The 26728-nt window shown below is 43.5% G+C and overlaps 1 protein-coding gene across 3 annotated transcripts in view; it reads right to left on the bottom strand.

Moving 5' to 3' along the window:
* Nucleotides 1–24311, bottom strand: part of rtkn (rhotekin) — a 64618-nt gene extending 40307 nt beyond the window's left edge. The window contains exon 1 of one of the 3 annotated variants that reach the window (XM_034595169.1): nucleotides 23865–24311. In XM_034595169.1, the coding sequence (XP_034451060.1) occupies nucleotides 23865–23975 (111 nt within the window). In that variant the 5' untranslated portion in view covers nucleotides 23976–24311. Of the gene's footprint in view, nucleotides 1–4566; nucleotides 5176–23864 lie in introns of those variants that run through there. The other 2 variants (XM_034595172.1, XM_034595170.1) reach the window with 2 other exon arrangements.
* Between the last annotated feature and the right edge of the window lie 2417 nt (nucleotides 24312–26728).

The following is a 26728-nucleotide window of genomic DNA, read 5'->3' as shown; positions in this document are numbered from 1 at the left end:
TTTAAGCTGATTTCAGACATGAACTCTGGAAAATGTCAAGAAAATTGGTTCCGGATATTCTCTGGAGTTTGCACTTCACATGAAGAACGCAGCAGGAGATTGTCAGGGTCAGGCAGGTTTTGTTCACATCACAGCGACACTGGCATCGGACTGTATCACCAAAAGCTCTTGAATCTCTTTGTCTCGAGTTGACATCTTCATCCATCTGTGTCTTAACATGTACATCTTTTTCAGAAATGTCATCAACACGCCCACTCACTCGCGGAATTTCCTGGCCTTTTTCTGCTGTATTCTCCAATGGGCTTACTCAGACATCTCCTGGGCATTTTACTGGGGGTCTGGCAGGAAAGGTTCCCAAAGATGTGCGGAGCAACTGACTTGGACATTTGTGTCCTCACATACAGCCCCTCTGGAGTTCAGTGCATGTCTGAAAGCAGCTACAGAGACAAACAACCATCCATGCTCACACTAAGATTTCCAATTAAAGTAAGCTGCATGTCTTTGGACTGGGGGAGAAAACCGACGCAGACACGGGAAGAATTAACCTGCAAACTACACACAGAAAGGTCCTGGTCGGTCGGCAAATGCCAGGATTAACATATTACAAATGAAATTGCATGCCAAATCCAGAATTAAGCCATGGGACTGACTCTAAACTTTAAATACTCTGTTTTGCTATTTCAGTAAAAAATAGGATTAACCTTTGCTCTCACTGGAAATTCATCATCAGGGTACAGCTTCATGAGTCCAGCCTCAGTGCACAAGGAGATACTGGTCAACTGTCCCACAGCAGGCAGGGATTAACTGCTGCCAATTTGGCCTTTGCCCCGCCAGGACCTGCTACATTTAGAAAGCATGAGATCTTTGAAGTCGGAAGGGAGTGAGCTGAAAAATATCTGTTAGCAGAACTGATACACTGAAGGCTTTTGGGAAATGGTAAAATAGCCACTTGAGACGCATGACAACAAACGTCAATCCATCAATCATCCATACCACTTATCCTTTTGAGGGTCGTGGGGGGAGCCACTACCCAGAGAGGTGGGGTGCACCCCAACCTGCCTATCTTTGGACTCGTGGGAGGAAGCCTGAGTAAACACAGAAAGACCCTTGCCAGACCGGGATTCAACCAGGGAACATTCTTGCTGTAAGGCAACAAGGCTAACTACCATGCCACCGTGCTGCCCACAACAAATGTTCAAAAAACATTTGGTGGATATATAAAATAGATATTTCAATCGCAGTTATGTCAGTGCAGTTTCAAATGGACAAGACACCGATCTCGAAGGACAGGCTCTGCTTTATGATATCCAATCAAATGGCCCAGGCAGCTTGACCACTGGTGTGGGATCAGGCTGCGTGAAGACCAGCCACTGGATATTTAATGCCTGCCTGCGGGGTCTAGAATCCGCAGGACTATCCGAGGTATGGCCGCAGCTAAGTTTAGGGTTTGGGAGCGTGTGAGAGGTCAAACTTGAGTCGTGGGTGAGGCGGCAAGAAACTCCAACCTGAGTTAACAGTCAACAAGGGTCAGAGGAAGAGCTACCGTTGGGCCAGCAGTTGTTCCATAACATCTATTTAATCTGTCATCAGATGATATCATTGATATGATCGGTAGCCGTTTAGTGCCCTGAGCTCAACTCCTTCAGATTAGAACAGGGTGACTCTGCTCCAGTGGTCAACACACACACACACACACACACACACACACACACACACACACACACACACACACACACACACACACACACACACACACACACACACACACACACACACACACACACACACACACACACACACACACAGAGAAAGTATTGTACGTCGGCAAACAATGACTGGCCTACAGGATGGCATTCCCAACACAAATCCTGCTTTTATAACTCGGGCAAAGATGAATGACCTCAGAAACCCCTGCACGAATGTCAACGTTTAACTGGCAAAGTCACGATCTATGAAGTCAAGGCCAGTCTGGGGGCTAAAATTAGACCAGGGAGAAAGTGTCCATCTACGGCCCTCTGGCTATCAATGGGCAGGAGGGGACAGGACAGAGGGACCGAGCCCGGGGAGCTGAAGAAGGATAAGAGAGCCGTGGAGAACAGGGAGGCATTAAATATAAAGTAAATGAAAAGAAACAAAACAACCGCTGAGTGTATCCGGATCTGTGTCAACAGGAAGTGGTGTGTATATACGTCTATTAATGGCAGTGGGTTCAGTGACATCATGTTGTCTCTCCCGGTGGGAAACAGTAATTGCACATGACCATTTCCTGTTTCCCATCAGCCACCTCTCCCCTGTATACAATCTTTAACACTTCTGCTTCGGAAATGCAGCGGCTGTATGATGGGCCTCCCAAGAGAGGTGGGGAAGAGCGAAGGAAAACAGAGCTGTGGGGCCAAGAATGCAGTTACTCCTATTATAACAGACTTGTTAAAACCTGAAGAACAGAAAAGTTACATCCTTCTGGGCTTGAAAATAATACAATTACACCTCTCTCTCCCTCTGAGGAATGCTGGAACCTCAGCACATGCATGATCTTCTCGCTTTAAAAAATAAAAAAATAAAGACGCTTCTCACTTCTGAGATGGCCATCACAGAGAAAAAGTTGTACCTCTTTACAGACAGTATATGAGCATGCATGTGCAGGGGTGGGGAGTGACTTTTAAATTTAGGCTACTGTACGTTGCTGCAGGACCAAGCACAAGGAGGTTCACAGTGTAAGTTGCGATGATCCAGCAGGGCGTTTATGAAAAGCCCCTGCAGCAGAAAGCATCCTTAGCACGCTGAAGTTACAGCTAGACTGTGGGCTGTGCAGCTCAGCCACATACAAAGAATCCCTGTCTCATAAACCCACCCAGGCAGGAGGAGACCTGGGGGGGAGGGAGGGAGGGAAGAGAAAGTGACTTCAGTGAGCGAGCATGTGAGAAAACAAGCGAGTGTTTACCAGCAAAAACACTCGTGAGCTGAAGACGAGCACAAACTCAACGACCTGAAATTCTCACTTGTTGTGGAAGTGTCGACCCTGACTCCTGAACTCCCTGGGATAGGGGGGGGGAGAAGTGACAAGAGAGTTTTCCCACATGGCTAATAAAGGGGCTCATCATCTTGTTATTACACATTCCTGGCCTTGTAATGTAATTTACAGATATCAGACGAAGAGCAGAAAATGCTTGAATGCACAAAGGGCTCCGGACGGAAAAAAGGGCCTGATATCTGCGTTCCTACGTGATGCAGAAAATTCAATAATCAGACAAAGTGCCACCATGTCAGCTGAGCTGGTTCTGGATCAAAGAAGGCCCTGTGACAGAAAGTAATAAACTGATTAGTACCTGATCAACTCGTTAGTGAGAAGGACCTTGTGATAGCTGGTTTGTGTCTCGACAATCATGACTACAAACACCTCCGGATAATCACTTTGACACTGAATCCTTGAGCACAAGTGGCTCTATAGTGTAATATGAGTTAAAATAAGTGAAGCATACCATCTAAGAAACAGAAATGATGAGGCTTCATACAAACTACAAACATTGACGGGTGTGTGTGTGTGTATGTGTGTGTGTTATTTCATCATCACACATCTCCTCTTGTGCTTTTCCAAAGCCTGGTACTCTCTGTGGCACTTTGGCACGGGTAACAAAGCAACACCTCACACATGCAAACAGTGCCAAACTGCTGGCAGGTACGACACACCACCAGTGAGTGATACCACCTCTCGTTACACGGCCCTCGTGTCAAACTGCTTCAGGCCTTTTGGAGCATCCTTCAGCTTACACGGTGAGAAAGAAAACAGTTTGTACATCTCTAAACAGCTGCAGCACAGACAGACGAGATATTTTCAGATCACGGGGGCCAGCAAATAAAGTATATTCGAATTTCCCTTTGAAATTCCTGCCACATTTCCAATGTGTTTCCTCTTCCCCTGGATTTTGTTAAGAACAAGACAGACACATATTTCATCTGCAACCATTAACGAGATTGTGAAGATTTGCAGAAGAAATGTGGGAAAATGTTGCATAAATAATAAACCTTTTGCATGGAATCCTTTCTCAGAACAGTACACACACACACTCACACTCACACACACACACACACAAGTACATGCATGAACACACGCTCCAATAGGGACTTATGAACGCCATATGTGCAGCAGCTCTGTACTGTGTATGAACCCAGTTGGAAAGAGAGAAACAGAGAGTGAGATGTGGAAGGCATGCAACATTGTTTTCTTATTTTGCCGTCAGTGAGAACTTTGCTGTAAAGGTTAGAGACCACACCAGCTCGACTTGTCACATAGAGAGATTATGCGACCAGCATCACAACAAGCTGAGGCACAGCTGCAGGCAGTGACACAGTGATGCACTGTACTTTGGGAGGACAGGCATGTCTGGAAATAGATTTCAGTTATATCAGGACCGCTATTGTAATCATGGAGGATGTCCAAAAAACAGTTGGAGACATGATCACACACTTCCTCAACTGTCACACCCCACAACTTTGAGATTATATTGACAACAGCAACGAAAACGCGAGCAGAGGGTGGGAGACAAGTGTAGAGAAATTCACTTTTACCTGTAAACTCAGTGCAATCTGACGGATGTACATCATGTTCAGATCCTCCAATATCCACAGTTTTTCCTCCATGTTTGCGAATTTATCAACGGGCATCCTTCAGGCAAATATCCACAACTTTAATTCTGCCTTGAATTGATGATCGGGCTGAATCTGCTATCCTGCAGGTACCGGAGTGAAAAACTTCATCGTGACAGTTCCTGTTCAGTCGAGAGTTGAAAAATCAGTGCGTAAAACGGTGCGTAAAAGTTCCGCTCCTCATCCAAAACTAGAGGAGTATCTCCGAGAAAAGCAGACAGAGGTGTGGTGGATGACAGCATCAGCTGCACTGTAGTAACCCTGTCCATAAAATCCCCCCCAGCCCGTTCACGGCGCGTATTCTTCTTCTTTACTTTTCTCCGCGCAACAAAGATCCTCTCAAAACACCCACAGTCAACACCCAGCGGCAGCGGGGGAAGAATGGAGCCTTTTAAAAATGGACTTCTTCTCTTTGTGTCCCCGTGTCCTGATTTTGAATGCCGTGTGTCCTCTCTGTGACAAGAGACCTCTCCACAAAAGGGCATCGCCTCTGCGGGGAGTGATCGGCACAACCAGCCCACTGTGCGCGCCCTGACGCTCCCCAGCCCGGCGCTGAATTAACCCCTACGAGGCGCCTCTGGTGATGGTAATGAACTTTTTAAAAAAAGAAAAGAAAAAAGAAGAAAGAGGGAAGACAAAGTACTGTAGCCGTACCCAGGCCCCTCTAAAACAAACAAATATCAAATACCGCAGCACCACACAAGCATAGAGGGGTGGAGGGCTTTGTTCTTTCTTTTTTTTTACTGGCTTAATAGTAAAAGGAGAAATTAGACCCGTGGCAGCTGACTCTCCCCCCAATGGGAGTGAAAATGAACAGCCAGAGATGTTATCTAACACTGGTCTGACTCAGAACAACGTCTAGGTGTGATAAACAAAGAAAACAAACATATCATATTAGGGTGAGACAATTAAAAAGTCTCATTCTGATGCTTGTCACAAACGGATAAAGTGAGAGCGCTAAAATTCAGAGAGGGTAAGACAACATGTGTTTTAGTGGGTCACAGGGTCGTAAACATTGGGCCAATTCAAATACATATTTCATGACACAGATCCCCAGTGTCTCTGATCGTTTCAATCTTTTATCACTTAGCCTTTTAAATATTTATCATTCGTTCTCTCTTGGCAATTCTCACCACATCCAACAAAAACATCAGCTCCCAAATTCTAATTTAGCAGTCCAGAAGTTAGATGTTACAGAATTTTTGTTTTAAAAAGAGGTCAAGGTCAGTCTTTCGCATGCCTCCAGCTGTTTGGTTGACAGATTCCTGTCCTCAAAACAAGATAATTCTATATTTACTCCATGTCCACTGGTGATTCTGCTCCCATCCTCATGGGAAATATTGGTTTACAGCCTATATGCCTCTGCTCTACAGACTATACATGAGGGCAGAGACCTCTCCAGCATGTTAATCCTGGACCTGATACAGCTGCTGTGTGTGAGAGATGTTTGTTGAGGTGTGGGTAACACCGAGGCCCCCCCTCAACAGGAAATCACACTGAGCTTCATTAATGACGATGCAAACACATTCTTCAGGTATTTGAAAACACTGATGCACTGGAGGGGATCAGCTGCTTTCAGAGGGTCACTGAGGAAGATGAGTTATGGCAGGCAAAGTGGTAAGGATTTTTATCTTCGCTTTCACGTGTCATTTGGGACTAGATGCCCATATGGCTCACTGTCCCTCTAAACTCTTTTACACAAGCAAACAGGGACAACAAAGGAGCTGTAAAGCCCTTTCACCTCGGAGGAGGAGAGGAGCCGGGGTGCCAGTAACAAACCGGGTCATTTCCCCAAGAAAGGCTTCCGCCCTCGAGACTTTAAATCACCAGGCTAATCTGTCACAGACGCCAACGCGCACACACAGTATGAGAGGAGATTTATTGTTCTTGAGGTGGAAAGAGAAATAGTTGATGTGGATACACAGAGGGAGGGTTAGGGGTGCTTGCAAAACATTCTGGGCCCTTTGTAGGAGTGTGTTTGCACTTGATTCACAAGTGACTGTTGAGATTCATATCCGAGCGATCCCTCCTGAAAGTTGATCTGGCACGCTGCAGAGCTCAAACACCGTGAACATAGGGCTTAACTGGGAAAAAAAACAGGCTTGACTCCTTTAATGAAGCGATAATTTATCTTTTCTCAGGACAGGACAATTCCAAATTTCACTTTATCCACTTTATCTGTCTTTAGTCTCTCTTTTGCACCAGCAGCAGTCACTTTGAACCAGAATGTGCTGCCGGTAAATCCCAACACAGTAAAACACACAGACTGACACCTTGCAACAAAAGCCTAGAGGCTGAACAAAACAGATCAGAAAACAGCTATTATCTCAATGACAGGGCAGGCGGGCGGGCGACCAGCTCGAACACGGAGCATCGCATGCTTCTTGCTCCCTGAGCCACAGAGGACAAGGAAAACGCAGTTATACCGAGACAAAAGATTAGTGGTTGGTGGAGAGAGAAGCGTTTGGGGTTTTTTGCTGTGTTAAATGCCGATTACCTGATGGGACGGTGGATTAGCAGCTTGTGACTGCAGGCCTGATCTGACTGCAGAGCCAGATGTGCTAATTGGCTGCCATGAGGGAGGAATGAAACCAATACATTACACAATCAGTTAATCCAACGGCAACTCGGAGGTTTGATCAAAAACACAGAGGATTAAATGGAGCACCCGACAGAAAAACACTTGTTACATGAAAAGATTAAAAAACTGGATAAAATCCCTCCCTCCAAAACACACACAGGCTGACCCTTTGCGTAACAGCTTCTGTAAGGGTTTCAAGACAATGCCCGGTGGCCTCCTTGTTTCTGAACGGACGTGTGGAGGAATATAGAAAACTTCCTGTCCATACACCTAATCAGCTGGAGGAAACATGCTGGAGTGAGAGATGAGGGTCAGCTGGTGGAGCTGTACCCGAGTATGATATATGCAGTGTTTCCAGTGGAGGAAGAAAGGTATGACAGATCTATATTTGTTTTCATCTTCTAAATCATTCATTGTCAGTCCATTCAGATGGACAGTGGTGACACTCTGGACACTGGAGCAAGAAAGGAAGGAAATACTATCCAGACAAGTGGACTCCAGAGAGTTTGTTTCTTAAAATAGATGACTAATGAAAGTAAAAGACAGAAAAGATAAAGGATAATTATTCCCATTTAGGTCCCAACTTAGGTCTTGATTTTTAGTCACAGCTCAGAGGATGTTGTTCTGTTGGTCCACCACTTTGGTTCAGATTGAAAGACTTCAACAGTGGAGTCAGATACGATTTTGAAGAGGGATTCTTGGTTCCCTCACTATGAATCCTGATAACTTTGGTAGTCTCCCAACTCTTTCTCTTTGCCACTATCACATCTGTATTAATTGATTTTAATAACTTTTGAAAGTATTGCCATAAAATTTGGTAAACTACACACATTCTTGTTCCCATTTGAGATGAATCATTTCGGTGGACTCTTGACTTTTGCTCTATCATTAGGTCAACATTTTAATTTGCCCAATACTTGTGACTAAACTCATGCAAAACCTAACCTTGGTAAAGAAACAGTCTAGTAGCATTGGCATGGTTTGAATGTTTGCGGATGATGTTAGAATTTATCTGACCCCAAGAGAAATAAAGAGGACAGCTGGAATGACTCTTAATCTTGTTGCATTTTTTTAATTACCTATGATAAATTACTTGCTTACTATGGAAACCTGATAGAGCAAATCTGATAAATCAGATTATTTTTACCAAGTTTTGCAAGAATGTCTAAAACACTTAATGTTAACCTGAACCATCTGTAATGTGAACATCACAAAACTGTCAACAACATGAATCAACTTCTTTTCCAAGGTAGTTTTTGTAAGTTGGAGGTTTGTTTAACACCTGTATGTAGGGCTGGACGATAAAGATAAGGTAATTATCGCAATCATGTGGCTGGAATAGAGTTACAGCCACGTCAGGTTAGGTTGACACACACAGCACAGATTGTAGGAGCAGCAGCCGGCAGCAGCACACGTGCTAATGTTTGGGCTCCTGCAGCCGTGCACACCAGTACGTCAGGAGTCGGAGCAACAGAACATTTGAACAGCGACAGCGTTCCTGAAGAAGACAGCCCAACGGACACAGGCCAATGCTCAAAAGACGAGGACATTGTTGAAAAGAAGGGTCTGAGGAATTTGATAGTGTGGAGATATTTTGGCTATTTAAGGTCAGACAAGTAGCAGAGTAGAGTGCCCTGCAAATTGTGTCGAAAGCATGTTCCTAGGTAATAGCACTAACTACCATCTGAAGCAGAAATGACAGGAATAGTGAGTTGATTTATATAACGTGATATATATATATATATATATATATCAATATCGACTGAAAATGTTTGTGATATGATTTATTTCCCTATCGCCCAGCCCTACCAGATTTCCAGCCCTGTCAAGACCTAGCTTTAGTGATGCTGCACCAATTCACCTGCTGAATCAAATGTTAGCATTACCAAAGATGAATTTAAAACTAAGATCCAAGTTATAATAAACTGGGATTATTCTTTGGCATCACCAGACTCCATTTTGAGTAAACCCACTGTTGAGACAGTCAGTCTACAGAAGGAAAAAAGCCTCAGAAGATCCATCTGATACCTTAAAGAGTAAAGAAAGAAAAACTGCTGATGATTGTCATACAAATCAAATGTTCTCACTACTAATCAGCACTATCTCATTGCCTCAGATATCGAAGCCACCTCTCTATCTTCAGGACTGTGTAGTCTGTGCTAAAGGTTAAAAAACGGCCCTCGGTTCAACGCACTGCAGGGCAGGGAAACACAAGACGGCTCCGGGCGAGCTGGGCCTCCGAACCACAACAAAGACTCCTGACTGTCATCTCATCCCGACCCAATCTGAAAACTGAACCCCACCCACACCACGACTCCCACTCACTGACAAACACAGACAGAAGCCCACACTTACATACACAAATACACACCCGGGGATAAACAAACACTCACACAAATGCTCTCAAAATACAGGACGAATGCAGCTGATCAAGGTTTGTATGTCTGATTATGGCCTTCCACGCAAACATCCTCCCTGCCGCTTCACACTTCCTCAGACAGTTTGTTTGTACAAGGACGACGAGAAAAAGGGTATTTTTCCAACTGATTTATAGTCATAGGCTTAAAATTGAATATGCCAAAGCACCAGGGTACAAATATCTGTAAGACGTGCGTCACAAATGAAAAGGACGTCTGCAGAAGGTGCACGGATTCTGTGTCTGAAAGATAAAATGAAACTTTCTGTGACTGTGCACAGGAGCAGACGTGCAGGAAAACCAGCAGTTAGTTTGAAAGTCAGTCTTCAGAAATGAAAAAAAGAAAAAAAAAGTCAGCCCCACAGATTTGAATATCACAGGACTTCAATTACATGGCTGTGTCACGGCAGGCGCTGGGTCACATCTGCTCGACTTGATGACAGCAGCGCGTGACGAGCTGTGAAACCAGACGTATCATGGAGAAATTCCCCCGGAGGTCATGTAGAGCGTGAAAACCCTGCGCTGACAGCCACACCGTCATAACTCAGACGCAGAGACGGAGTAACGACACTGTAAATCTCGTCCACGCTCTTCCTTGTTATTAGCTGCATCAGATTCAGTCTGTTATGTCTGAGCGGTCCAATTTCTACCTAAAGATGAGGTAGACGGGGGGTTGTTATGATGATGTGTGTCGAGGAGGTTGTTCTACTGCACTCTAGAGATGATCAAAAGCTGAGGAATGAAACAGACGCACATAATAATGCAGCCGGAGAAAAGGTAGAGGGGCCTCGCCTGCCTCATCACACACTGCAAAAAAGAGAACAGGCAGTGTTTTAAGTGCCTTATTTACAGGAACCATCTGATTCTTCAACTTGTACTGAGGGGAAAACAGGCATGCATGAGAAACACTACAGAGGCGGTTCAGCATGTCAGGAGCAGGAAGTGCAGCTCTGGCCTTCTCCCAGAATCATTGCTGACTTTCAGGAACGCTCCCTCAGCCAGTCACAGGAGACCACAGCCTCTCATCGTTCTGAAGGACCGGGCAGCTCAGTGAAAGAGAAACTAACTCAGTAGGCAATTCATCTCCATTGATTTCTACCCTCTGGGGTGAAGGCTGTGCAGAGTGGATTTGTGTGGATTTAAGAGGATATGTGCGCTGCGGCGATTCATTTACTATTAAAAATTGCACGCCCTTCAGAAAGGACTATTAATGACTGTAAGCCGAATATAAATGGAACGTCAGGTCATTAAAAAAGGAAAGACGAATTAGAGGAGAGAAAGTTGTGTCTCCAATCTGCGTCCTTCTGAAGTGGAGCAATGGCTCCCTCTGCAGAGCGGCAGCAGCAACACAGCCACATCCGCCACCATGTGATGTCTTGTGCATTAGTTTGGTCAACTTGAATAACTGTACACAGAAGACGCTGAAAAAAGGAAATGAATGTTCGGGGAGTTAACTCGCTTGCTCTTTGTTTCTCACTCGGACCAGACAGGAAGATGGGTTTCACAGACGTGAGCGAGGAGAGAAGAGAATTTACAGACAAGGACAGATCACCCACATTGTTCCATGTACAAATAACCAAGAATTGAAAAAAGAAATGCTGTAGTTTTATTTGCCATGAGGTCACTTCTCCCACACCATAATAAATGTTTTTTTTTTTTTAGACGAGTTCACAACAAGAAGCTGCCGTTTGTAGTAAAAGTAAGTCGAGCCACAAATCTAAACATCTGCAGAAACCATAAGAATCTAAACATCTGCAGAGACGACATTCAGGAGGCCATGTCTCAAACTGACAGGAATAAACATCTTTACAGCTTTAACGTTTTTTGCCAGCAAAGGCTGAGGAGGGACAGCTGATTCAACACGGTACTGAATGTACATTTGTGGGGAACCATCTGAGTCTATATTTGTGTTTTAAATGATGTTTTTGGAGAAATAATTGTCATGTTGAGGTGTAAAATTCAGCACTGACTTGATGCTTTAGTTGCTTTTACAAGTAGATTCATGTGAGGGTTGTTTATTACATGGTTAACACGATGTCATGCAAATTAGTCGAGCAGCTGAAAGCATCTCGCAGTTGGCTGCTGGCGATGACTCTGGGTAATTCCCTGGACTCAATCTGGACAAATAGCAGAGTAAACAATGAACTGTGAAAAATAAAATACATATTGCCTATAAATATAATAATGTGCCGCTCATAATGTACATATCCAGGCAGTATGTTGGGTTTAATATAGTACTGCATAATGATCATTACAACCCTAAATATTGTGGCATATTCAGTTACAAGCCAGCTGTGTAGGTGTCGTATACACTGTTGTGTGCCTCGAGACTATTTCAAATTTAAACCCTTTAAATATGTTTTATAGCTTTTTTGATTGCACCTTATTTAGACACTGCTTTGGCTTCCTTCGACGCCAATATCACAACTAAAATGCTGACTGCCGTACCTGTTTTAGTGCGGACATATGGCACTGACTGACATTTAACCTCATGCGGCTATAATGAAAGGTTGTAACTTTTTTTAATAGTACTTCATCTATCCCTCATATTTTGAGGTACTCTCACAGAGATATCCACAGTTCGGCATATTCCCCCATATTGTAATGCATGAGTTCAGTGTTTCGAAACATTGCTTTAACCTACTGGGAGTGAAGCAGGCAAGTCAGAAGTGTAGAGCAAATGAAATATGGTGGATCAAATGTCCAAATCCACTTGAGTTAAACACCTAGACGAGCCGATTCCTCCCTTTTTCTGGAGGTGATGAAAAAACTAGCGACGGAGAGGATAGGAAAATAATTGCTTCGACAGCAGAAACAAAGATACAACAAGATCTGACACCGCAGCGTCTGCCACCGGGCCCAGCAAACAAACACATTAAAACACAGGCATGCTGGCAGGGGCTGTAGTACACAATGCGGCATGCAGGGAAGGCAGACATGCATAATAGACCCATCTGCTCTCATAAAGTCAAACACCTGTTCGGCATCATCAAAACAGAGAGCGACATCATTGGTGGCTTTGCCCCTTTGCCCTCATCCTCTTCACAACAACATCCAGTGATCGCCCGGCCAGACCGCACTGCAAAATATGTGCAGTTATCCAAGGTACAGTTTTGAATTTAGACCCAATTCAGCACAATATGATTTGGTCGAAAGAGTCTGAAAGAGCAATACGATACTATACTCACATCCATCAACTAAACAGCCGGCTATTACACACAGTTCATCTGTGGTGGGCATGTGGGTGACTCAGCTTGAACTCACCACTTTGTAATGCGACGTATAGTGCAGGAACAAACATGTACAACACACCTATCCATCACGTACTCTCACGCACACATGCACACATGCACGGATGCTCGAATGCACACACACACACACACACACACACACACACACACACACCTCTAAACATTCTACAGTATTGAATCGTTTCACAATGCATTCCTCTGGAAGAAAGGCCACAGCTCCCGACTATTTCACAATAGAGTCAGATCATGTGACATGTGGACAAAAGGATAGTGAATGAATGGTATGGAGGGTATAGACCGGAATTTTAAAAAAAACAGCAGAAAAGGTTTGACATGTGGCCTGATGTAGACATGATAACATATTTCTCTAGTTGCCCAATTCTAAAATATAGCTAGACAAAGGCGCTATTCAGCCTGAGCCTGTTATGAAATACCAATCAATATATCTACTATGATATATATTCTGTATTGCCGATACATCACGTGATTCGATCAAAATGGATTGTGAGTATCTAAGATGGCAACTTTCGTCTTCATCAGAAGTCTGAGGAAGCAAATAGATCCTTTAACGGAAGCTTTAGGTGTGCGGATTTTCTCTTTTCAAATGTTTTCTGATGTTTTGCACATGCAACATACTCTTCATCCTTAATGACCATGTGGAATTTCAGATCAATGACTCCTCCCTGGTGACGTTAGGGTCTAAACTTTAACTTAGTAGTGTAATGGATAAACAGTATCATGCAAATTTACTATTTCCCCCTCATTTTATGTGCTTATGCTTCCTTATTGTTAAATATGTTCATATGTTCACCATTGCTCACAGTCATATCAGCTTGTTCTTTTAGCTAATAAAAGGTGAAATGTATGGTTTGTTAATTCCAGTAAGATTTACTGTGGGAGTGGAGGTGGTGATGGTAAACCAAATGCAGACATTTACACGAATGCCTAGATTTGCACTATTTCTCAAAGTGCCATTCAGTAACAAAGCCTCTCATGTTTCTCAGGCCTCTGTGATAGGTCAAAGGGGCCTGACACACTCACAAGTGTCCAGGACTGTAAATGACACCACACACTGGAATCTGTGTCTGTCGTTTTTGTCAATGTTTAACAGAGCAGCACTCCTGAGGGGGGTCCTGCATTCACTGGAAGAAGATACCTTTGGCATGAGGCAGTCAGGTTCTGTTTTACAGTCTGTTGGAGCGCCAGACTCAGTAGGTTAAGGTCTCTGTCTGGGCGTGTACACAGAGATGAACAATGGAGAGAGATTGAGGGATAAAAGGGACATTAGGCAGATCCTAATATAGGAGTGTCTGGAGGTAAAGACAAAGGAGGACATCATCTGTGTAACCTGGATCGTGAAAGTAGGTTAGGACTACAGTCTGTGACGAAAAAAGACCCAGTTTCCTGTGGCATCAGGAGACCCGAGCTTCAGTGAAGTGCTGCGGCCCACATAGCGCAGTTCTCCTGGGGATGGGAGGTGTCGAGGTTGATAGATTGAGGAGAATTAAACGGTGCAAACATATGGAAGCTCACAGATGCAGATGAGGAGGTTTACCTGCAGTTTTTTAAACGTCAGACATTTACATTTCCTTTAATCTGGTTTAGATGGCATCATTTTACTTACAGCGCGGCACTTAAGCTCTATTCTAGTTTCTTTTATACCTCCTTCACCGCAGCTCAGTGCCATTCATATTGTCTAGAAGAGCTTAGTGTACAAAATGGGCTGAACCTAAATCCTTCCGTTGTAATATCTTCTCCAGTATTTCACAATAAAAATCAGGAGACAAGAAGAGACTTGCATTTCAACAGTTCTGTGTAAATCTTGATTGAAAACACTTCACTAACTAAAGTGAAAAGGTGGATAAATAAAGTTTATTCAAAGTCACCAAGTGCTTCACATTAATAAAGTAACCCCATAAAATAGTCACCTACAATAAATATATTGTATTGTAGAATCCCTTCTCTAGTGTTTACTTTTGTTTCCTCCTATATGTTTTATATTTTTACTTGCATAAAACACTCCACAGCAAATTCCTTGTATATGTGGCAATAAACCCCAATTCTGAACAAAACGCAAGGATTCAAACACACAGTGCACATGGTGACACAAATCCAGTGAGAAAATGGGTTTTGAAAGGTTTTTTAAGGCTTCAATCTACAGGGAGAGTATCCCATAGTGTTGGGGTCACAACTTTGAAAGCACGATCGAAGTTAGTTATCCGATACGTGAGATGACCAGTAAGCCCTGGTTACATGACCTAAGTGACCTATACTTGGGCTGAATGGATGGAGCGGGTCAGTGATGTAAGCAGGACCATGCAGTGCTCTGTGTGTGTGTCTTAAAATGAATTCTACACTTGACGGGAAGCCGGTGTCAGGGTGATGAGACGGGTGTGATGTGAGACGACCTGGGGAAACAAGGCGGTGACAGAGTGAGGCAGGTCCGGTGATGCATGGAGGAAGTTTCCCATGTGGGAGAGAGGGAACGCTTCCAGTGATTACACCAGCTCCATCTATCTCCCAGCCTGTCTGTTAACTGAGTCAGTGACAGCCTCGCTCAGGACAACATACACTGAGTGAACAAAGCCTGTCTCTGTCTGAGAATATTCACTGGACCTTGCTCAAGGAGACACTGCAGATTAGTCACTGTCTGATGTGTGTCTGTGTCTGTGTGTGTGTGTGAGCCTGTGTGCGTCTGTGTCTGTGTGGACCAGAGGTTGACAAACTGCAGTAATCATATATGACTAATGGCGACTTCACAACGGCAACTTTTCATTCACATCTCTGATAGTACACTGACATCATGTGTGACTCACTTCCTGTGTGTGTGTGTGTGTGTGTGTGTGTGTGTGTGTGTGTGTGTGTGTGTGTGTGTGTGTGTGTGTGTGTGTGTGTGTGTGTCTGTGAATATATACACATCTGTGATCTACTTGTTCTTTCTATTAACACCTCATTCAGAGTGAAGCCCTGTAATGTGCCAGAATATGTGTCTGTGGTTGGGTGGGGTTCACTTCAGCTGTCAAACTGCACCCTGACACCAGCTGCCACACAGAGACACAGGCTGCAAACCACAGTCAGTCCAAAATACGCCTGATGACATGCATGGGCCTCACAGGAAGGAAATTATTTAAAGCAAGAAGTGACATCAGAACACTGCAAGAAAGCAGCTAACACAGGAAGGACAATATTAAAACTAGAATGCTACATACCTCCCCAACAGTGCCCTTATGAAACCACATTTAAATTCACTACATTGTATCTCCACCGATTTGCATACACATAAATATCAGTCCCCTGAGCATGCCTTATTTTTAAAACAAGTTTGAGTAAATTATTCTCCGAGAAATCAACACCAATTTAATAAATGCTCCCGCAAGGTTAAATAAAGAAAAAAATATTCCTTTATCTGCACCAAAATCTAATCGGCTCTTCCCTGAACACATTCTGCATCTTTCCACCAAGTTCCATGCCAATCACTCCAGTAGTTATCTTGTTTACAAACCAACCAACAAACAAGCTGACAAGGGAGGAAACATAAAGTCCTTGGCAGAGGTAAAAATTATAGTTGCTATAAACGAAAACGGCCAAAAAACAGTTCAAGTTAACATCAGATCTTGACATAGCCAGTTTTACCATCTCTCCACGTCAAGCATTAAATCCATTGTGCCGGGCTGTTTGTGCAGCATGTCCGGTCAATGAGACTGAGATTAGATAAGGCTGCGTGGAAAGCGCTGTCCTTGGGTCTGAGGAGCGGACTCAGCACAAGAGGACATACTGTAACTATGAGACTAATGTTGTGTGCATGCATGTTTGCGCGCGTGTGTAAGATTTAGGACGGAACAGAGACCTTCAGGGCTTTAGAGGCCCCAACAACACATGGAAACATCTACACTATGTGAGGATCATCTGCAGTTGTTAAGATAGTCACAGTGCAAATAAACAAATAAGAGACTGAAAGAGATTATCGCTGCGTATCAACAAGGAGACTGTACGAGTAACATCTGATGTATGACATTTCCCTACAAACAACAGCTCGACTGTGTAAAATAATAAATGACTACCTAACTTTGCCTTGTTGCGTAGAAAGATAAATAATGTGTTTACGTGAGTTGAACAGCGAGGAGTACGAATCTTTAATAAATACTTTTGTTTGAACAGTAAAGCTTTGTTCGCGCGTTCACCAAACTTGTGAGGCAGAACACCTTGTATTGTTACCATGGGAAAAATAAGAGGATGCTGGTTAAATTTTTACTCACGGCTTGGAGGAGACTGAGATTAAACAATATTTCATTTGTGCTGGCACTCAAAGCCTGAGTGGGAACAGTGCTCGACAATTATGTACACACAAAGCCTGTGTAATAAAAAGAAGTTAAACATTTGCTAGTGAAAATATCCCTCAGCATACCAAGAGGGCCTCCAAGCAGAAAGCTCCAGTGGTCGAGCTTTGTTTGAGGAGAAAGGTCTTAGAAGGGGTAAACTTTTCCCTGGCATCTCCCCCTGCACCCCTGCAATGGTTCAACATGCCAGAACACCCTGAGGCTGCACACAGACACACACAGACACACAAACACACAGGTTCAAACAGCTATCCTTATAAGGACTTTGCATTGACTTCCATTCATTGTGAACAGCCTAATCAAAACCATATCCCTAAATTTACCCACTACCAACTCATACCTTACCTTAATCTAACCACAATTCCTGACTTACCGCTGACCTTAACCATGGCCTCAGAATTTAATTCATTCATTAAGATCAGGCTTTGAACCAAATCCTGTGGTCCCAATGTTTACAAGGTTTTAAAGGGATAGTTCACCGAAATGTGAAAATTCACTCATTATCTACTCACCACTATGCCAATGGAGGGGTGGGTGAAGTGTTTGAGTCCACAAAACACTTTTGGAGTCTTTGGAGCAAACAGGGTTGCAGCCAAATCCAATACAGTTGACGTACTGGTGATGAATTTTCCAAACAGCAAAAAACAAGAAAACATACCTCGCTGCTCGTGTGGTGTTCGAAACGGCGTCATTTACACCAAGTTTTTAGCCTAAATGTCGTCTGATCTCCTCCTCGCATCGAATTTGAATGTCTGGGCTTCCGGACACTTGGATGATACCACAGGAGCAGTATGGAGGCATGTTGCCATTTATTTTTTTTACTATGAGAAGGAGTCACCATTTACTTCAATTGTATTGGATTTGGCTGCAACAAAATTTAACCCTGAAACTCCAAAAGTGTTATGTGGACTCAAACACTTCTCCCACCCCTCCATCGGCATAATGGTGAGTAGATAATGAGTCAATTTCCATTTTTTGGTGAACTATCCCTTTAAGCACTATTGGGTAGCACCACCATGAGTACAACACTAATTTGGAAGAATAGTCTAAAAACCCCATGCCGTTGCTCTTTCACTGAACTCTATGTGCACCAGTCTTGGCAAATTCAACAGTGCAGTTGTTCAGGAATTCTACAAGAGTGCATCCACTCCTAAACCCCCCCAGTCCCCTGAGCCCCTTTCACCAGGCATTTTATGCCCCAGGACAGGTTTTGTGTTTCAGGCAACATTGCAGTGATGGACCATTGTCCCCTGAGTACACAGAGCAGCCTTAAGAGGGACTTTCGTGTGTGTGTGTGTGTGTGTGTGTGTGTGTGTGTGTGTGTGTGTGTGTGTGTGTGTGTGTGTGTGTGTGTGTGTGTGTGTGTGTGTGTGTGTGTGTGTGTTTGTGTGTTTGTGTGTGTGTGAGTATAGGGGGTTGGCATTCGTTGAAAGCAACTCTTTCTCAGTGGGTGCATGATCTGAGGTGCTTCCTCTTTGCTGGCAAAAATTCAACCTAGAAACATCCATGACCTTCCCCCCTCACTGTACGGGGGGGAGGCGACCATATGTTTACATAAACAGGTCTAATTCATCAGTTTTCTTCCGGGCCACATTAAACACTGACAGAAGCCACTGTGAGAGGCGTCTTAGAGTGCATGGACCGCACCTGTGAACTATAAACCATTCATCTAAGCACCTGGAGAAAACATATCTGTCTGACAATATTTCTAACTTGGGAGCAGCAGCAGCAGCAGCATGCTTCAGTTCCCACTGATAAAAGCAAAAAGTCTGTATGATTAGAAGATCAGGATATAGAGCAAATCGGAAAACAAGTAAACATTCCCCAGGCTGAACCAAGTTCTGATAAGACAACACTGCATCCTATTTCAAGATAGGACTTACTGCACCACTGGTGTGAATGACACATTGTTTTTAGGCTGGGAAAAATACATGTATATGCTGAGCAAAGGAAACACCCACAGTATCCAGAGCTTCACTGAAGTATATTCACTTTGGATGCTCACTGGTGAGAGTGTGTGGATCAACAGGGTGGAGAAGGGCAGAGCACCAAAACCAACCGAACCACAGCCCAAAACTGTTGGAGCTTTTACTCAACATAAATGGCCGACTAACAGACCTTGCCATACGCTGCCTCGGTCTGGGAGAGTGTGTGGGTGGATGGGTGTGTCATCCACACACACACACAAGTCTAACCACTTCCTGGGCCCCACAGAGCAGGTGGAAGCCACGCTGGTATGGCCGAGTCGGGACACCCTTGAGTTAAACATAACGCAAGGTCAGAGCACTGAAAGCGAGGACATTCCATCCCCACCTCCGTAATAATAACCGCACTATCTCCGGCTCCCACTGCATGCCTGGGTGGCTTCGGCTGAACCAGCAGAGCCGGTGAGGATGGAGACAGAGAGGAGTGCAGAGGCACACTGGTGGCCTTGTGGATCAGAGAGGAGGGATGCAGAAAGCAGATGTCTTGTCTGCTCCCACTGAGGGCGGCAGCCAGAGGATGGACGGGACGGCTGCAGAATGGATTTCTGGACAAGTCCCGTAGGAGCGTGTCATCGTTTGCTTCCTCATTCTCCCTCCATGTCAGAGCTACATTACTCTGTCGATGTGTTATACGCACACAGCAGAAAGATTCAGCTCCAGGACCTCAGAGGATGTGGAGTCAGATTGAAGCAAGACACGTGGAAACAATAACTTGCTATAAATATACTATAATCTAAAGGTCGAACTGGATGTTACATTATTTACATAACTGATTGGCATAATTAGGCACATAATCCAGAGAAATCCCCAAAGCCTGGTTCTGCAATCTCCAGATTAAAAATAGCCATCATTTAGTTTTACAAAATCATGCTCTTGGCTCAATGCGATTCCAGCCTCCGGGCAGGATAACACACAGATACATACACGATCACAAAACACACTCTCACTGCTGACTGCGGTTACATTTTTACCAATTTGCTCCACTCAATAGAAATGATATGTGTCCCTTTATTTTGACAACAAACATATTAAATACATAGGTCACTGATGTGAATTTAACATAATGCAAGAGTATTAAGTTTGTTAAGCGGAGCATGAAGGGACAGATCTGACCAGCATGTCCTCTCCTCAAAGACATTTTCATTACGTACAAGTAATGTTAAAGTTGGCAGTACTGGTCCCTCTGGGTTCAGGTGTAGACTGTGTATAAAGATGAACGACACGTCTCCACTTCCTCCTGTTGGACAAAAATAAAGTTAAATAGCCCAGACACTGCTGCCACCATCTATAACTTTTGATGTCATCTGGAGCCAGAGTTTGCGAAGTAATGATCGTGGAGAGGAGCTGCATATATTGTATATCAACCAATCGTGAGTCAGTATCAGCTGTCAAACATGACGTCTATTCTAGATATTTTGGCTTCATATTTTGGCTTCATTTTTGGAAAGTGGAGACACGTTTGCCATTTTAGCTGTTTTCAGACATCACCTCTGGGTAAAATCCGCAGAATTGGCTACGGAGTTTACCCAGAGTTTGCCTTTCACATATGCACAACACAGCGGGAGGTTTTCTGCACAGACGCGTTGACAACAGCATCAAATCCTCCGCATTATTCAGGCGAGAGGTGGAGCAGCCGGGTGCAGCAGGCAGAGGCAGGAGGTGACGTGTTAACTCTGCTGCGTAGTTCACATGGTTTTGTCTACAGCACTCCGACACCATCGTCAGCTCTTATCACCACAAACTCTCCTGACTCATTCATCTGTGTCTTCACACAGAAGAATATGGAGGAACTGCGGAGTCTGAAAGCAGCCCAGTGGTTTTACGCTAAACAAAGCAATTGAAGCGTTTTCTCCTTCATTAATTGTTTGAGAGCATTTTATGCATTTTCATTCACTGATAACATGTCACTGACTAAGAAAAAAAAATCTACATTCACATGAGAGGCTCAAGCCCTGGCACAAACGTGATATCCGCCGGCACAGAGAAAACAGGGGTGCTTTCACACCGAGGTGGCCCGTCTCATTGAAATGCCACAGACAGGTTCCACAGTGGCATTGAGACAGTGCTTACACACAGAGCCACAGGAAAGTCTCCCAATCTCTGAAAGAGGATCATTAGCATTGGAAACAAAGGCTGAGACATAAATTAATCTTGTGTGAGAAGCAGCGGAGAGCAGATTACACAGTTAAGGAAGCAATGATTGTTGTAGTTGTGAAAAGACGGGAAGTCCCCGATAAAAAAAACCTGATACAGAGACTAAACAGAGGGAAGTAAGAGTTAGGTGTGAATCTTTCATGACGTGTGACTTTAAAGATGAATGTTCAGAGTATCTATCGCCAGTCGTCTTTTTAAAATCACCTCTTCATCTCCTTTGATTAACTTCCACTTCAGATTCAATAGAATAATAGAAAGGAAGAAAAACTATCAAATGTGAGATCAGCTCACACCATTGGATAATAACCCTGAAAACACATGAGATCATTCACTTCTGTCTGAAACAGTGTTAACCACATTAACACTGTGCCGCACCTCCATGAAGAGTTATGTGTTATTGACCTACACCAGCTCATGTGTCTGATATGAACTGCCGCTCCTCAGACGGATCAATACGATGGAGTGTGCCGCACTTCAGGGGGCTAGTGGTGTTTTCCTGTGACATGAATTATAAACAACTGGTAGACATACAACTGGGGCCGAAAGGACGTGGGAAGGTGGTCTTTTTGGAAACCAGTACAAGTGGACAATGTGTATACAAACAAACAAACAAACAAACAAAAACACACACACACACACACACACACACACACACACACACACACACACACACACACACACACACACACACACACACACACACACACACACACACACACACACACACACACACGGGGTGAAAAGCAAGAGCGATTCAGAGAGAGACACAGAATCAATACCCTATCTTTTCCATTTGCTATATTGCACCATTAGCATTCCTTAAGTATCCTCTTACAATTGACCTCCCCCCCCCCCCCCCACACACACACACACACACACAAACACACTTCGAATATGGCTTTCGTTTTCATTTAGCAGACACAAACATCCCGGAAACAAGAACATGTTTCAGACTAAATAACCAAATACCAGCGATGTAAAATGAGCAACCAAAATAATACGTGTACAGCCCAGGGGCGAACAGGGAAGTGTGTGTGTGTGTGTGTGTGTGTGTGTGTGTGTGTGTGTGTGTGTGTGTGTGTGTGTGTGTGTGTGTATCTGTGATTGGGGGTGAGAGAGAAAAGGAGAGACAGAGGGTAGACTTTCCATCAAAACAGTATTAAAGTGGACAGTGAGTAAAAATAGTTCTAGGTTAGGTTGGAAGTCACTTCTGAGCTTGTCTGCTCCGCGCCGACAAATACGAAGCAGATGTTGACATGGGAACTGTGCAGAGAGGAAAACTCGCAGGAAGACCACCACTTCTAATCCACTGGCAAACAGCTAAGAGGGATACACAGCTCTGACCTAGTTCTCAACTTTTGGAGTCTATGTTTTTCTTCCCACTTTTCCCTTGAGGGTGACTGTCCAACACATGCTGCAACCAAAACCACAGCAGATAAGAGACATAAACACGAGGCTGAAATCTTGAGTTTAGAAACTTCTCAACGTTATGCAAAGTAAATGTTTGTGAGCCAATGAACAAGGTGAACTTCAAGGGGAGAAGACATCTTTTGAGATCAGAATTTAGAGGTACTCTGGATTTCAGGCCATAATACAATATCAATAATTATATTCATTTAATAGTTAAAGTTAATCATGCAAACTGTTATGTGGAACAATATGCCAGCACACGTCAAGTCAGGTCAGCTGGTATTACCTTATTGTATGAAGCGAATTGTTCTGTATATAGTCTCCTTCATGAAGCCACTACGAGAAAGACTGTAAGTTTTTATTATCTTCAGTCGTACTTTTTGGATGTAATATTCCAAAATTTCAAATATGGTGTACATATATTCACTCATTTTTGATGCGTCCTATTGTATGGTTTCAAATTTGTTTTTGGTGGACCCCAGGAATGCTAGCAGTGGGGCACAGTTACAATGTTGATCCTGATATATAAACAAATCAATAGTAATACAACAAAAGTCCAATAAAGATATCTAATATATAAATAAAGAAGAGTTTAAAACCACAACCTTCACTCAGGAGCAGAAATTGGTCTCACATTTATCAGGTTAATCATCGATAGAGTTTTTTTATTATGATGTTTTACATGTTCGACCATATTGCCCTCCCCTTAGTTAAATAAGAGCCATTATGACAAACTAATATCAAACAATAACCTGGTGCAGGTGCAGGCATCATGACAAAAGTATTCTCAACTATTTAGGCTTATTTAAACATCACACAAAAGCTCTTCTCAGCACAGAGGCAGGTCTCTGAATGGACTCGTATTAGTTGTGGAAATGCTGCAGTGAGGAGCTGTTATTCTGGGGACGTGGAGGCAGAGACACAGCTCCTCCAAGTTGAATTAAAACATCACAGAGAGCAGAGCGAAGATTCAAAGTGTGCCAAGTGTGTGGAGGCAGAGACATCAGTCCCAGCTGGAAGTGTGTGTGTGTGTGTGTGTGTGTGTGGAGGACAGAGTTGTGTAGAGGACAATCAGAGGCTTCTTACCTGTGAGGAGTCCAGGAAAACGCTCTTTCTGAACTTCCCTCGCCGTATCTCCATTTCAAGCGCAGAGCCGCGGGCGACGGTGGCTCTGGCTGTTTGATTTCGGCAAAACATCGCCTCTGTGCTTCCTGGCAACTTCACACACACACACACACACACACACACACACACAGAGATAGTCCCAGTGCGGAGACGATCAGATGAACTTGTACTCGGGAATCGCTACGAAGACTGTAACAAGCGGATCCAGGTGCCCCCCCCCCCCCACCCCCCTGCACCGCCGAACGAAAAAGTCCCCAGAGATCAAAAACCTCACCCGGACCAAACAGGGATGTCTCTGGGGAAGCAGCAGCTGAGACACAGCGAGTCCCACAGCAGAGAGGAGAAACACCCAGAGTTCAGGAGAGTCCTCATCCACAGCTGACTTTTCACTTTCACCACTCACTCACACTGCGCGTCCCGTGTGACACAGTGACACATGTGGAGGAGTTCAGACCGAACTCTGCTCCACTGAGACCTCTGCTGGTGTGTGTGTGTGTGTGCGTGCGTGTGTGTGCGCGCACTGGTGTGTGTGTGCGTGTGTTCCTGTACTTACCTAAGTGAGAATCATTTTAAGCATAAACGATAGTGAAGATATTTTGGCGGTCCTCACTTCTTCCAAGGGTTGTTTGAGGGTTAAGACTTGGTTTTAGGGTTAGGGTTAAAATGAGTTGTTAGTTGTTAGGTTAGGTTTAGGCTCAGGTTAGGTTTAGGTGTGGGTGCAGGTAAGGTTATTTGTAGGTTAGGGTAGGTTTAGTTTAGATTAGGTTAGGTTTAGGTCAAGGTTAGAGTAATAGGTTTAGGTGTAGGTTAAGGTAAGGGTTAGATTCAAGGTTATATAAGTATCAGAGTAAGTCTCCAGGAAATCACTGAGCCGTATGTAATTGTGTGGACTTGCACAGATTTGTGAGGACCATTTACAGCCTAGAACCTATGAAGTGAGGACATTTTGGGTAAGGGGCATTGGAATCCATTATTCCAATGAGTGTCCTCGCTAAAACAGACATACAAACGTGTGTGTGTGTGTGTGTGTGTGTGTGTGTGTGTGTGTGAAGTATAAAAACATATGTATGTGAACAAAGATCAAATTATTTTATCCACATTTATAGGCCTAACATTTTCATTCTGGCATATAGCTTTCAAGATATAAAAATTTCAAAAACGTACAAACATTATTAACATCTTTTCCTCTCATGTGTGTTTTGTACGATATTTCCTTTGTTTACTTTGCTTTCAAAGAGAAGAGTCCACACCACACGACCATTCACTGTACTTATTTTCAGTAACAAGATATCACGGTGACATCTGCCTGTGCGTTTATAGAGCTTCACAAAAGGTAATTTACATATAAAAGTATATGGCGTGGAACCTGCCATGTTTGATATCGCTGCAAGGCTTTAGGTCTTCACTAAAATACTTAAATTTTAGGGGATGTTTGGCATCGTGAATCCACCAGTGGGTCCAGCTGGGTCCATGAAGTTAACAGCTCGTGGTTTTCACAGCCTCTTGAATGAGAAAACAACACCTCACCCTAAAAGGTCTAAAATAGTGTTTATTTAATGCACCTTTGACCCATGACAATCAATAGTTCTTCAATAGGCTACCAATAATGCAGCCTACATACGGAGGGCTATAAAATGGGGGTATTCGTTTTCCCTTTGGTTTAACATTTTATTTATGAGCATCCGCAGTAGAGCATGAAGCTCCAGCAGGAATGTGATGCAGGAACATTTGGGGCGGCACCAGGACTTCAGTTCACCTGCTGTGAGTGGAATTCCTAAGGGTCAAAAGGTCATCGAGGATCGGTCTCGCCAAGGCAGAGGTCATATCCTCGTAGTCGGTGATAGATGTCTGCTGGGAAGTCACATGAGAAGTCCCATAGGAAAGCACATTTTATGCAGATAAGATCCAGGTAAAGGGTCTCACATTTAACTTGGCACAGTTTGAGTTATGAACTGTCCACCAGCTGTCATGGCAGCCATGTGTGTTTGCTCTCCATTCAATGAGTTTCAAGTGAGCATTGGACCTGTGTCCGCACAGACCAGAAAAGACAGTTTATTTGTAAAGCCCAGTTCATACACAGAGGAAGATTCCAGGTGCTGTACAAAATCTATTTAAAATCAAAAAGCGCAATTTAAAACACTTAAAAAAACGAATTCAAAAAGGATTTAAAGGAGAAGAATAAAAGAGGTAAAGACAGTAAAAGAGGTGAAAAAAATAGAATAGAGACTTAAATAATGTAAAGATAGGTAAAGGAGTAAAGTTATACATATATAATAGACACAAATATGCAAAATAATAAAACAAAACAAGATAAAATTAAATTAAAAGATGACATGACAGTACAGTGAAGTTCTGACAGATCTCAGATCTTTTACTCAAACTAAAAGTAGCCTCAGTACCCAAGAGTAGAAATACACAAGTCCAGCTTTCAACATTTTATTCAAATAAAAACACATATTAGCAACAGCATATATCAAAAGTAAAAGTAGCCATCATGCCAAATGGCCCATTATATTAGTGGATTATAGTTATTGATTAATGAATGAGCTCATCACTTTAATGCATCCTCAAAGGGAGAGTGTGAATCCCCCAATTACCAAAGCTTCAGTTGTGTTTCCTGCTCACAGTACGACTCCTACACTGATATATACTGTTTCTCTTGAGATGATCTAAATATATGAGCATCAAAAGAAAGAGGAATCACAGGAAGCTGAAAGCCTTGAGTCAAAAAGGGCTTTGTCAACACAAGCTGTAAATCAGTGCATTAAGTTAAAGTCTAGAATGGCTGTAATTGGGAGCTGTTCAGTATGATTTGCCAACTATTT

The sequence above is a fragment of the Hippoglossus hippoglossus genome, chromosome 9, assembly GCF_009819705.1.
Source record: "Hippoglossus hippoglossus isolate fHipHip1 chromosome 9, fHipHip1.pri, whole genome shotgun sequence".
NCBI classification, from domain to species: domain Eukaryota; kingdom Metazoa; phylum Chordata; class Actinopteri; order Pleuronectiformes; family Pleuronectidae; genus Hippoglossus; species Hippoglossus hippoglossus.
The sequence above is the reverse complement of the archived record's forward strand: the minus strand, read 5'-3'. Positions and strand labels throughout refer to the sequence as shown.